Source organism: Sphaeramia orbicularis, chromosome 7 (assembly GCF_902148855.1).
Source record: "Sphaeramia orbicularis chromosome 7, fSphaOr1.1, whole genome shotgun sequence".
Taxonomy (NCBI): domain Eukaryota; kingdom Metazoa; phylum Chordata; class Actinopteri; order Kurtiformes; family Apogonidae; genus Sphaeramia; species Sphaeramia orbicularis.
Genome location: NC_043963.1, coordinates 19,646,970 through 19,661,605, shown reverse-complemented (window position 1 = coordinate 19,661,605; position 14,636 = coordinate 19,646,970). Strand labels below are relative to the sequence as shown.

The following is a 14,636-nucleotide window of genomic DNA, read 5'->3' as shown; positions in this document are numbered from 1 at the left end:
CCTTGTCTGAACAAAAGAAAAAAGAAAAGTACAATTTATCTGATCATAACCAACAGAATAAAACAGCAGACACTGGAAAAAATAATGCTTGTCAGTGTAGTAGTAGTAGTAGTAGTAGTAGTAGTAGTAGTAGTAGTAGTAATAGTAGTAGTATATAAAGCAACACTTCATCCTTCACTCTATCACAAACATTCACAATGAAGACATTGGGTTATACATCATTTTCTGTGGATAGGAATGGGATGAAATAATGTGACAAGTACAAAGCTCCCAGAGAAATGTAGTCTAGTAAAAAGTACTATAATTGCCTCGGAGATGCAGTAGAGTAGCAGTATATAGTTGCATAATACTCCTCAGATGGCAAAATATTTGACTAAACCTTCCACCTGTTTTATAATAATGTGTGTTTCTTTTGAAAATAAGGTCTACATTGTCAGTAATGAATAGCACTGCATAATGTGTGTTATATCCTGTTAAATAATGTTATAAGTAATAATGACAGTCCATATAGTGTTAAAGTGCACACTATGTAGACAGCATTTTAGTGGTGCCACCATGTGGTGAAATTATTGTTACAGCAGCTTTACATTCCATTTTAGGTTTTTATTATATCACACTTTCAGCTTCATACATACATGTAATATTACATTTAAACTGGGTAAAGGACCGAACAGGATCAGTTTCATGTACACAGTTACTGTTTGTGTTAAAGCTGTGAACACAATAATTCACTTTCAACAAAGTGTTCAAAGGCAATACAGTGTCATTCACCACATACAATACTGTGTAAAAGTCTAGGCCAACATTAGGTTTGTTGGTTTAGTCAAGTTATAATGGCACATATGCCTTTCTTAATTTTTGTCTTAAGAAAGGCATATGTGGATCATATCTGGATAGATGGGAAGTATTTACAGCAGTGAAAAGTACCAAATAACCTTTAGAACCAATTTGGTTCAGTTTTTTGTTTGTCTTTTGTTTGCACATATTTCCAGAATTTTGTGGTTGCATCTGAAGAAAAGAGAATCAGAAAAAATTATGTATGTTCATTTCAACCCTGCAAAAACTACAAAGCTAAAGGTGGTCCTAGACACTTGCGCAGTACTGTAAACTATATATTAAAAAAAAAAAATACAGTCTATGTATTCATAGATGATCACCCATATTTCTAACATGTAGTCTTAAACTTTTAGTAGGGTGGATTGCCCTAATGGGGACAATTTTTGTATTTCGGACTTCTGTAGTATATTACAATGTTAAGCCAACATGGTAATAATAATAATAATAATAATAATAATAATAATAATAATAATAATAATAATAATAATAATAATAATAATAATGAGTGGAACCCCACCCCTTGTACATATTTTGCCCATCATAAGTATCATAAGTAATTGGGGAGATTTTAAAAAATCATAAAGTTTGAACTTTGACCTACTTTCCCAAAATGTAATCATATCTATTCTGAGTCACTGGCAATCTATAAACCGAATTTGGTATGAATTCAACCAATAGTTTTGCTGCCAGAGTGTTAACAAAGAAACAAACAAAAAAGCAAACTGAACCAAAAGCAGTACCCCTTGCCTGCCTTTCAAGGGGGTAATAATATATAATATAAAGCTTAATTGTCCCACATTAGGTCAATTCACCCTATTAACGAAACTGTAAAAAACATGAAAGCTGTTTCTCTACACATTCATCTCCTCAATTTTCACCTGAAGAACGAAATAAGATAAGAAAATTTGCATAGAAGTGCAAACTCTTGCTCATTTTTATTTGGCTGATAGTAAAGCTTGTCTATAATGGCCGTACATTATACAGTACATAGATACAGTACAAAAGGACTTTTAAATACGACTCGCGTACAGTATGTTCGTTTGCTTGCTAGCATTGAAAATTAATATAAAAACAAGCGTTAAAACTGAGCAGCAGCATCAAACATGACTTACATTTCTAGTCATTAAAGTGAATTTTGTTAAAGACCAGACCTATTTACAATTACTTTCTATGTCTTTTAATAGCTAATATGATTTTCTTATTAAAACCACGTACGAAAAGGGCCTATTACTGACTAATAGTTTTAGTATAACTCTGAATGAGGCCCTGAAAGTGCTGCTGTGTGTTCTTACTGGGCTGAAAAATGATAATGTAGCATTTTGGGAGGAAATACCACAACAGAAAAGAGTAGAGACTGGAGAGTATTGCCATGGCATTCAGACTTTGTAGGTGTCTCCCATGGTATAGTATGTTGGCAGTGGCAGAGATGATCCAGGTGAGAATCAGCAGGACCAGACAGAAGGTTATGGCTTTGGCCTCATTGTAATTCTTTGGAAGGTCTTTCCCCATGTAGGAGAAAATAAAGCAAAAGAAGCACAAAGATACAATCAGGAGCAAAGAAACAGAGCTTCCACTTAGATTCATGTCGCAGCTGAGTATGATTTTGTTATACGCCCAAGTAGTTTCATTGAAAGGCTTAGGCGGTGCATGAAGGTACTCAACAGTAAGTAAAAAAGCCTGAGTCACAAACACAACTGGAATGAACAACCACTGTCCGTGATATTTCATCCACCAACTCTGGAGTGCAGGGTATTTGGCAGCTATTTTGAAGATGCAAACAATCTGAAAGGACCGTACAGCAAAACAAGCCAGACAGAGTGTGTAGAAAAGAAAAAATAATAAATACCTCATGATGCAAAAAGAAGCACTTGGCTTACCAAAGTAAAAGAACACGCTAACGCTACACAGACAGAGGCAGGCTAAAATCAGGAAGCACATGGGTCCTCCAGCTGATCTGACCACAGGAGTGTTGTAGTTGATGGCAAAGAGCGCAGACACGGCCGCTGTGAAGCCAACGAAGGCCCCGGTGGCAATCAGGTTTATTATAGCCCCTCCGCTTGTGAATGGGACGTACTCCACCAATCGCAGGTTGCATGAGGTACTTCCTTCTCCGGACCATTCTGTCTCACTGTTACATTCAACACAGTTTTCTGGATCCACTGTGATGGAAAAAGAGAGAAGAACATCAGTAGCTTTATTCGTTAATTTGCTTCAAAGCCCCTATTCTTTCTGTTGTCCACAAAAAAACAAGCAAAACATTAAAAATTACCGGCAACAACTTATAACATGTTAACCCACAAAGACCCAAACATTCACCAGTGACCAAAAGCATCTACTGATATAAAATGTTTCATATTTGTTGATTCACTAATCCTATAAATCCATGTAAATAATTGGTGTAAAATACAGTTTATCATTTTTTCATGGTCATCAGATATGACCCATTTGGACGTTCAGAGGCTCCGTAGCGAACATGGAAACACCATCATCTTCTACAACACAGATGTCAAACATGCGGCCCGGGGGTCAAAACCGGCTTGCCAAAGGGTCCAATTTGGCCCCTGGGATGAATTTGTGAAATGCAGAAATTACACTGAAGATATTAACAATCAAGGATGTTCGAATCATTTTAGGTCAATTCAATCTCAAGTGGGTCAGTAAATTAATAATAAACAATAAAAAAAAAACAAAAAAACAGTAAAATACTATTATAATAACCTATAAATAATGAAAACTATAATTTTTTTCTCTGTGTTGTAGTTTAAAAAAAAAAAGTAAAATTACACAAAAATGTTTACATTTACAGACTAGCCTTTTACAAAAAATGTGAATAACCTTAAAACTCTTAAGAGAAGTATATGGAATTGTACCAGTATTCTGCCTCTTACTGAAAGTTTTTTGTATTTGTAAATCCACTGTGATCTGTAAGTTGTGATGCACATGTATAAATGATACACTAAGGCGTAATATTGTTAAAATTGCATTTATTTTTCTTAAGAATTTTTAGGTTGTTCATATTTGTTCGTGTTATGTTCAAGTACGGTTCGTAGATGTAAACATTTTCATTACGGAATTTGACTTTTTTCATTGAAAAACAGAGAAAAAAACTTTGGAGTTGACATTATTTATAAGTTCTTATCCTATTATTTATATTATTTTACTGGTCCAGCCCACTTTATATCATATTAGGCTGAATGTGGCCCCTGAACTAAAATGAGTTTGACACCCCTGTTCTACAACATTGATTCACCAGTGAAACCCATGGAGTTGGATCAATGATACTGGATGGATACACTTAGCTTATGTTCAGTTGCTGATGCGTTTTACTGAAAAAGTCACTTTGTTCAGTGGGTTTTTTTGTTCCTGATATAATAACCCTCAAAATCTGAGTTTTTATGAACATCTACGTGATCAATAAATTAAATATAGGAAAATACCAGATTTTCACTTAAAATGCAAAATACAAAGGGTGATATTGTAATAAATCACTTGAGAAAAGATAAATTGAGAGAAAAATTCATTTGGGAACTGCCACAAAAGTAGCACTGGGTCTTTATGGGTTAAACCACAGGTGTCAAACATATGGCCTGTGGGCCAAAACCGGCCTGCCAACAGGTCCAATCCGGCCCACAGGATGAATTCATGAAATGCAAAATTTCCACAAAAGATATTATTATTATTATTATTATTATTATTATTATTATTATTATTATTATTATTATTATTATTATTGATAATGATGATGATAATGATAATGATAATGATAATGATAATAATAATAATAATAATAATAATAATAATAATAATAATAATAATACATCAGTTTTATATAGCTCTTTTCTAGGTACTCAAAGACGGTTAATATTAACAATCAATGGTGTTAAAATCCTTTTAGTTCAGGTGTCACATACAGACTGTTATGATATAAAGTGGATCAGAGCAGTAAAATACCAGCATAATAACTTATAGATAATGACAAGTCCACATTTTTCTCTTTAGTGCAAAAAGTAAAATTACGTAAAAATGTTGAAATTTACAAACTGTCCTTTCATACAAAATGTGAAGAACCTGAAAAAATATGAACAATCTGAAATGTCTTAAGAGAAGTAAGTGGAATTTTAAGAATATTCTGCTTGTTACCAAATATTTTGTGCATTTGTAGATTCACTGTGATCTGTAAGTTGTAATGCACTTGTGTAAATGATAAACTGAGGAATAATATTGTAAAAATTGCACTTATTTTTCTTAAGACATTTCAGGTTGTTCATGTTATTCACATTTTTAAGGAAACTTTGTAGATGTAAACACTTTCATAATGTAATTTTACTTTTTTCATTCTGCTATTTTACTGGTATGGCCCACTTCAGATCATATTGGGCTGAATATGGCCCCTGGACAAAAATGAATTTGACACTTCTGTCTTAAACCCTTAAACTTTGCGATAAGTTATTTGAAAAATCTCTAGATTGGACCAAGAATGTCATAACAGAAGGTGATCTATAGTGATGTGTATATATCAGCCTCTAATTTTTTACCTGTTTATATTTACCTGTGCTGTTGATGTAAGTTCCATTTGGGCAGATTTCACAATTGAAGCAGCATTTGTGGATTCCATCTTGGTGTTTTGCATGTCCCACAGGACACTCTTTAGAACATAGTGATGTTGGTGCCTGTGCAAGACAGTTACATACACAGGAAAAATTACTGAGCATTTTTTCCAGAGCCAAAAGTATTTTCCTCCAAAAAAGTAAATTTTACTACATTGAGTAAATTTGGCTCTATATTGAGTAAATTTGACTCTATATTGAGTAAATTTGGCTCTATATTGAGTAAATTTGACTCTATATTGAGTAAATTTGGCTCTATATTGTGTAAATTTGACTCTATATTGAGCAAATTTGACTCTATTGAGTAAATTTGGCTCTATATTGAGTAAATCTGACTTTATATTGAGTAAATTTGGCTGTATATTGAGTAAATTTGGCTCTTTATTGTGTAACTTTGACTCTATATTGAGTAAATTTGGCTCTATACTAAATAAATCTGACTTTATGTTGAGTAAATTTGGCTCTATATTGAGCAAATTTGAGACTCTATATTGAGCAAATTTGACTCTATATTGAGTTTGGAGAGCTCCACCCAAAGAGTAACTTTTACTCTTTTTAGAGAGGGACCAAATATTATCTGAGTAGAGTAAAATTTTCTTCAGTGTGAGTAAATTTTACTCAGGTAGATTTTCTGTGTAGCAACAGACCAACATGAGAATCACACTCACAGGTTAACAGGGAATCAAGGCATATTTATCTTTTTACTTTTCTTTAAACGTCTATTATAGGAATGTGTGTTGGTATGTTGGACTGGATATGCATCTTAGTGTTTTGGTAATGAACCAGTACATTAAAATTTACATCTAAGCAACTACTAACCTTATGGTGCAGGACTTCCCTGGTCATAAATCCTAAATTTCTTCATAAATGTAACTTTGGTGCAGTTTTTATTTCAAAGATGTGTTTCTCTAGTGCTGCAACTCAGTAGCGTCTCCTCACTGAGATGTAATACTATGTAGTTTACTTTATACCAGTGTTTCTTTCTTGTTTTGTCTGCAGTTGCAGTTACAACACACTGACAGTTGTGGAAATGAGACACACTTGAGGAAACATTGTAGAGAGCGGAATGAACCCACCGGAAGGTATGCAATTGTAATAATACTGAGCTCTACTATGAGTTATGTAGAAATAAATTGGAAAAATGTTAGAAATTATGCATTTTGATTTCATGTAAACTGTATCTTACGCATCTTTTTTAAAAATTTTTAACTGGGGCTTTCCAACATCCAATATAAATCTTTCAACCCCTAATCTATTATATTTGGCTTGTCCATGTTATGTTTAAAGTTATAGTTTTTGCATGAGTTCACTTCTGTGCATTCCCAGTCATTTATTTTCCTTTATGGAGAATGCAAATAGGAGTCAATTAGCTAAGGAGTGATAGGTATCAAAAACAGGTGGGTTTTTTTGTTTGTTTTTTTCACTTCAAATGAAATAAGACCATGAAAGACAGAGGTCTGGTAGTTTTTTTGGTTTTGATTAATAAGTCGTACATGTCTACTTTCATTATATGATGCACTTCCCTTTATTATCCAGGAAAAGTCTTGAAATTATACACAAACAATGCTACAACAAACTTCCACATCTCTCTGTAGTGATGGATTTTTTTTGTGATAATATAAAACTTGATGAACTCATGTACTGTAATATATGTTACACCTGAGTACAAAAAAGAACCACATACCTCTCCATTTGTGTACCACTTAATTTTGCTGTTGTTGATGAACAAAGTGACTGATGGTTCAGCACGATAAAACCCAACTTCCTCTGCCTCACCACTCTGGTTCCAGAAAATAATAGAATAGGATCCAAACTCTGGGTTACCATCAGCATCAAAATGGATCCTCTGGTTTAAAAGTGTGAAGTTGGACTTCCTCAGCTGTGCCAGAACCTGAAACAGAGCACAAACACACTCATGTATTTCTTTGACTTTAACAATAAGATGATAAAATACTCCCAGATCTGCACTTTGATGCCCGTCTGGTAGTATTTCCATTACATCTACCTCTGTTATCATGTTTGTGCAACAATTGTACTCTCAAGATGTCCCTCTGGGTTACAGGAGATTATGAGCAGCTTTAATCACATTTTCATTTAACCTTTTATACATAGTTTATGAATGAAGACAAAACAACCAGCAGATTAATCTATAATGGGAATAAATCAGTGGTTCCCAACCTTTTTTAACTCGTCACCCCATTTTAACATCACAAATTTCTGGTGACCCCAGACATTCAAAACTGAGACTTTTTTTGCTAAAATTAATTTATTTTTGATTATTTAATAGTTTGCTATACTATGTTACACATAAACATTAATTTTAGACACATTTAGTCTTTATAATATATATTATTATGGACAGAGGCAGAAAAGCCAGGTGTAGATTACTGCACAAAGTGAGAATTTGATTTTCCTTGGTCAGGATATGTACAGTCAGTCCAGCTTGGATTTACAAGGCTGACAATTAATACTGAACAAACAAGAACTCAAACTATGAATTATGAAAGAGCTGCAGCATCTGAAACTGACCACAATGAACATTTGAAAGATAAACAGAACCACAGTGCTTCAGTTTCAGCTTCACAGTTTGTCAAGTCTTTTATGGATTGTGATTGTCTCTGTCAATTCACCATATATTTTTTATTAGTATGTTTTTTTGGTTTTTTTTAATCAATTACTAGAAATTTCAGGGACCCCATTTGAATTCCAGCTGACCCCAAGGTTGAAAAACACTGCAATAAATGCTTAGTCGCAGCTCTAGAGTATGATTAGTCATATTCTTACCATATATGGCTCCACTGTAACATTCCTTTGACATTCTCCACTTCCACATTGCAGCGTATTGTGCAGTGCATGTGCGATGGCATATATGGCCGAGTAAACAGGAAAAGAGTAAGAAGGATCAGCATCAATGATTTCTCTTGCACTCAAGTCACTGCAGTTGCAAATCTGATTACAAAACCGTTGGTCTTCATTTTCACAATAACTCTGTTCTTTGAAAGAATAGACAAACTCATCAAAGCCCGGTATCATCACCATAGGTTCAGAGATCCCGAGTACAGTTCCAATATTTTGGATTCCTTTCTCCTTGGGAAGCTTCTTGTTTAAGGACCAGGCCTCCACTGCTATCCACACCTTCTTTGTCACGTTCAGCTCTATCGCTGACTCAATGAGTAGCTCAGCATATCTTTCTGGAGCAAAAACAATAATGACATAGATGCTCTGTTCGTCTATCTGTGTGAGCACTTGAGAGTAATTTGTGTTTTGACTGAGCTCTTTGGTGTAAGCCAGGCAAATCTCTGTATCTTTAATTCTCTTTATAAAAAGATCCCGGCCGTCATTGCCATAATTGTTGTCACTGTTAAGAAAAGAGACCCAGCGCCAGTTGAAGTGCAGCAAAATCAGTACAACCACTTCTATCATGTGTTTATTGGAATGCACTGTTCGTAGAAAGGAGGGATACATCAAATTTTCTGAAAAGGCGGAAGTAGAAGATCCATAATTGACCTGGCAAAGGAGTTTAGAGACATTTGTAAATTGACAAATGGCACGCAATGTTGTATTAATATAGGAAAAATAACTTCAAATAGGTAAGAAAATGTACCATAGGAATGAGGTCCATCATAATCAGAGGAGCTACAGTCAAGGCTTGATTACTTGTCCGTGGACCAACCACTGATATTACTTTAGGCACCTTGGGCTTGTGTTGTTCCTGCTTTTGTGGATCACCCCAAGGGCGGATCAAGCCGTTGACTGAGATGAGGTTAAAAATATCTGGGAAACTGTGAGTCTCGGAGCAGTGGTCAAATACCTCATAGCCCAGAGAGATATTTGGCAGGAGGCTGGTAGAGTTGTTGATTTCCTCCACAGAGAATCTCATCACCTGAAACCTCCGATAATTTGTCAGACTGAAGAGCTGCCTAAGGACAAAAAGAGGATAACAACAGGGAGAAATGAATGTAGAAATGTCTGTTTACTTCAGAATTATTAGCAGCACTTGTTTTAATCTATTAAAAATGGTAGACTACGTTCACATCTAACAGCAGGTTTCTAAAATACAGTTGCTGAAAAAATTATAAGACCACGCTTGTTTTCTTCAATTTCTTGTTCATTTTAATGCCTGGTAAAACTAAAGGTACATTTGTCTGGACAAATATAATGATAACAACAAAAATGGCTTAAAAGAGTTTAATTTCAGAGCTGATATCTATCCATTTTCCATGGTTTTCTTGATAATAACCAAAATCATTTCAGTTCTTACATCAATATCTATGTCATTGTCCTGACAAAAACAGTGCTTTTAGGCATTCCATGTTTTCTTTTCTGTCTGTTTTAGTCACATGATACACACAGGAGTTAGTACTTGATTGCATAACCATTGTTTCTTATGACTTTTGATGGTCTAATATTTTTTCTGCGACTGTACAATGAAAACTAATGTGTAAGCGGTTTGAACTTTTATTTACTACCTACATTACAAAGAGGAGATATTCAGCATTTTCTCTGACCAACTAAATTGTATTTTGTGAATATATTTATATAATATATTAGTTACTATTGTGTCCAATGGCCTTTTAATCATTTGGAAACTGAGAACACTGATGCAGTTTTCCAAGTGGAATTGTTGTGGTTTATTATTTCTGCAGCTGCTCAACAGTACGTGATGGCTGATCCTCTTAGAAGACACACGCCCTTGCTCTGTGGTTTTGAATCTTGCCATTGTCCAACTAAAATACCTACAGACTTCCATGGAAAAGACGTCGACTTGATGGCAGTATATGTCTTTAAAACTCCAATATGTGCAGGTCAGTCATGTGAGCACTGATGCACCCCCAGATTATCAAAGCTACTGTTTGTGCACCCTTCATGTTGTCTCATCTAGCCAGAGCTACAGTATCTCCACACTTTGTTTGCGCTGTGTCAGTGCTAGAGATAGGTCTTGATTATCTGTGTTGTTTATAGCTCTTCAAAGTATACCTGTACTGGTCATGCTTACGATATTAATTGTGCTTTGTGTAGAGAGGCACAAATTCAGTAAAAAATCACCATAGATGCACCACACTGGACCTTTTTTATTATGTGAATTACACGCAGGGGTAGAATCTATGAGGAGCAGCCATTGTCGACCAGAAGTGATGAACCCGTGTTGATTCCAGGTGATCGCTTGTTGTTTGTGCCATAAGCTTTGAACTCCGCCATTGTCCTATGGAGGCGACCCAGCACTGGCTGATAATGTGTCATCTTAGACTCATGTCTGCTGCACGGGGTCAATGACCAGTCCATCACAGCCCAGGTAGTCGGACAATACAATGAATCTGCGTCACTACCAGTGCTGGAACAGCCCATGAAGGAGGCAACATGTCACTGACCATGGATGACCAAGTAGTGATTTAGTACTTGCACATACTTGACAAGGGACTTTGATGTATGTTACCTGATGGAACTGCGAGTATTATACGTGATCTTTTGAAATAGCTAGTAATGAAAGTTCACTCCAGATACCCTTTAAACCAGCGGTCTAAAACTCAAGTTACCTGAGGGCCACTAGAGGTAGAGTCTGTCAGGCTGGGCTGCATTAAGTATTCCACAAAAAAAGGGTTTCTTTACTTTACTCACAGTGAGTAATGTGCACTTTTTGATGAACTCGCCTTCTTTGAATGCCTCTCCGGTCCTAGTAATCATCTCACTCACCATGTAGTTAGCTTCAACTGCTGCTTCATTCTCTTTACTTGCTTTGTTGAATAAATCTTGTGGCCTCAATAGACATTTTTTAAGATTGGCAACCAGGTTCTTTTCCTCATCTCTGTGGTATTTTGTAAACTAGAATGTCTAGTTGAGTAATAACGTCAGACGTTGTATTCCTTATACACCACAACTTTCTCTTTGCATATGAGACACGTAGGGGTACCCCTGTGCTTGACAAAAAATATTCTGTCTCCCACTTTTCCTGAAATTGCCTGTGCTCATTGCCAGACTTCCTCTTCACGGCACGTTTGGAGAGAGACATGACTGGAAACAAGTGATGGCATATATTTTCCGTCCACTTGGAGTCACTCCTGAATATGTTTCAACTAAGTGACTGACGTTCATACTTCCCCAGGTACTTTGTGGTTGGCTAGCTTGACAACCATTGAAAACAAATGCCACCGGAAACTGCTAGACTATCTAGGGTAGCCCATAAGTGACAAAAATAAATAAAATAATAGCGTGGCAAGACTAAGCAAAAATATGTGTTTGAGAACGACGTGCAGGCTGCACTAGTAACGCTAAACTTTGATGCCATGTAGGGGGCCACAAAATATCATCCCGCGGGCCTCAATTGGCCCCTGCACCGTGACTTTGAGACCCCTGCTTTAAACAAATCACACCTGACTTGGCTGGTGCTGAGTGCAGGATTATCATGAGAGAAGTGTTTTTGGTAGAACGTGCACATGAGGATTGCCCTGTGGTATTAAAATTAGGGCAAAACCTTAACAAGGAGATATTAGAAGACAGGAGAAACATTTTTGACATCTTTTTTGCACAGAACTGACAAGAGTGAAAGTTTTAGTTTGCGTTTGATGATGTAGTTGTGGACTGACAAAGGTAGTCAAAAATGCTTCTCAGCCCATGTTCTGCTGTATTTACCACAGTTTCTCATACAACGCCATCTGAGGGAAAGTAACAAACATTCATTATTCCTTTTGCCTTTGCACACTGAGGTTTATTTCCATAATATTATGGACTGTAGTTGGTGAATGACCTAAATTCAGTGCAGCTTATATTATTTGAAAGTGGTTGACAAAGGCAATGAATTTGTCTGTATATACAAAATTCAAGTAAGTTGGTCAGTGAAAACATTACAGATCTCTTGTCAGTTAAATGAAGGTTCAAACAAATTAGAAAATAACAGATTTTAATTTCTATTGTCCCCAGTGTTCTGGAAATGGAGTTTGAAGGCAGCAATGATTGATTAAGATGAGTTGTAGAATGGAAAGACTAACCTGGAGCAGTCGATGGCCTCTGGTCTGCCAAAAACCACAGGGTCTCTGACATCATGGATATCAAAAAGTCCACCTATCAAAAAATCTCCTTCCAGATGAAACTCTGAGGTTGGATTGGTGCATTGAGTCACTGCCTGCAACAAATAATCCAGTAGAAACAAAGAGATGAGGTAATGTTTCATTGCTGCAGTCAGTGTTTATCAATTAGATGTGAACTCTAGTGGGTTTTGTGTCTGCCTTTAATAAGGTACAAAGCTGGTGAAGTTGTGGTTGGGATTTACAAATCAGTATGCAAAAGCATCATAAATACACAGTCTCCCTGTCTCATGATAAGTAACAAACTAAAAACTAAACGCTCCCTCACAATTTTTTTCCCTGCAGTTTGGAACAACTTAGACTTCTCCTTTTAGAAAGAGTGAAAATTAAATGTAAAAAAAAAAGTTTCTTAACCCATAAAGACCCAAACAGCCACCAGTGACCAAAACCATCTACTGATCTAAAATGTTTAATACCTGTTGATCCACTAATTCTATCAATCCATGAAAATAATTGGTGTAAAATACAGCTTTTTATCTTTTCAAGATATGACCCATTTGGATGTTCAGAAGCTCCGTAGTTACCGTGGAAACACGGTCATCGTCTACAGCATTGATTGACCAGTAAAACCCATGGACTTGGATCAATGACAGTAGATGGACACACTTGCTTTATGTTCAGTAAATGATATGTTTGCTGAAAAAGTCACTTTTTCTTCAGTTTTCTTGGTTTTAAAAATAACTCAACTTTTATCTGAGCTTTCATGAACATCTACATGATCAGTGAATTAAATATAGGAAAATACTCGATTTTGACTGAAATATGCAAAATACAGAGGCTAATATTATAATAAATGGTGATAAATCACTTAAGAAAGGTTAAATAGAGAGAAAAATTCATTTAGGAGAAGAGTAACACTGGGTCTTTATGGGTTAAAATGTTTTATTTATTTGAGCATGTAAATGATGATTCAGTACACAGCCAATTTTGAGTGCAGCTGGACTTCGTCATAGTAGATTACAAATTGTATGACTGAACCTTACAATTTTTGGTAAAGATGCAATACAACATTGACACCCAGTAAAATCACTGAGAAGAAGTAAAGAATAATACATGACATGGTGTAAGTTCCAGTTTGGAATGGGTGATGTGGACACACCTTATGCTGTTTACTTTTTTATTATTTATTATAATTTTTTAGGGACATTAGCAAATGGATAATTGTCAACTCTTTTGCCTGTTGTCTTATATGTTGAATTAACCATTAAAACGATAAACGACACTTAAAGTTAGTACAGAAAATACAAAAGCAACATACAAACTAAGAACATTTGGCCTCCTGTGGAAACTTACACCACAGGTAAATGCAGACCGGTGCTAGTTCATATGAACTGAATGTGACCCTGAAGTGACCCACATGTGCAAAAGAGGTCCTGCTGTAATATGTGAGTACACAGGCATGCACTGCAATTATGGAAATAAGTATGTTTTTCCTGCCGCTCCTCCTCCTGCGACGCAGAATTATGATGTTTGTTGCATTTCAGTGAGGTAAAGGTCAGATAAAAGCCACCTGGCTGTCCAGACTGAAGTTGCATTGTAAAATATCAGATACGTATCGGATTTAGGCCCACATATGAAAGTGGCCTGGGTCGAATTTGAAAAAATCAGATTTGTGGTGTTCAAAATGTCTTTAACAGATTGGATACAGGTCACATATGGGCAAGTAAGTCAGATTTGGGCCACATTTGCCTGCAGTCTGAACGTAGCTGCTGGGTTGAGATCTGGTGATTATGACGGCCAAAGTCATTTTCATATTCATTAAACCATTTACTGAGCCCTCGTGCCGGATGAATGGGCACAGCGTCGATCTGGAAGCACTCACTCCCATCATGTTTCTTACTTTAATGTGAGTGTGTGTGATTCTGTTGGGTTTCTGTAAATTGGCATAATAATAATAATAATAATGATAATAATAATACATCGGTTTTATATAGTGCTTTTCTAAGTACTCAAAGACGCTTTACAATAAACAGCCAAGGGACAAACATACGTCAAATGCGTAAACAGATACGGAGTTAATACTAAATGGTATTCAAAGAACAAATACAGAGACAAATACGGACGAAAGAAAACTCACAAGAGAAGGTAGATGAGAGTGGATGAGGTTGAACAG

The 14,636-nt window shown here is 35.8% G+C and overlaps 1 protein-coding gene across 1 annotated transcript; it reads right to left on the bottom strand.

The window, feature by feature from the left end:
- Nucleotides 1–2,064: 2,064 nt before the first annotated feature.
- Nucleotides 2,065–12,609, bottom strand: LOC115422803 (taste receptor type 1 member 1-like). Its single transcript, XM_030139352.1, has 6 exons — nt 12,428–12,609; nt 9,049–9,364; nt 8,229–8,951; nt 7,129–7,335; nt 5,387–5,507; nt 2,065–2,996 (listed from the first exon to the last, which is right to left on the bottom strand). The coding sequence occupies exons 1-6, from the start codon at nt 12,607–12,609 to the stop codon at nt 2,065–2,067; spliced, it is 2,481 nt and encodes an 826-aa protein (XP_029995212.1).
- Nucleotides 12,610–14,636: the final 2,027 nt, after the last annotated feature.

Excerpts from the sequence above, each read along its gene's own strand:
- LOC115422803 (XM_030139352.1), bottom strand. The coding sequence starts at position 12,609 with ATGAAACATTACCTCATCTCTTTGTTTCTACTGGATTATTTGTTGCAG. Across the intron at positions 7,336-8,228 it reads TTACAGTGGAGCCATATATG|GTTCTGGCACAGCTGAGGAA; the intron begins GTAAGAATATGA and ends GCTCTGTTTCAG. Across the intron at positions 2,997-5,386 it reads AACTTACATCAACAGCACAG|TGGATCCAGAAAACTGTGTT; the intron begins GTAAATATAAAC and ends TTTCCATCACAG.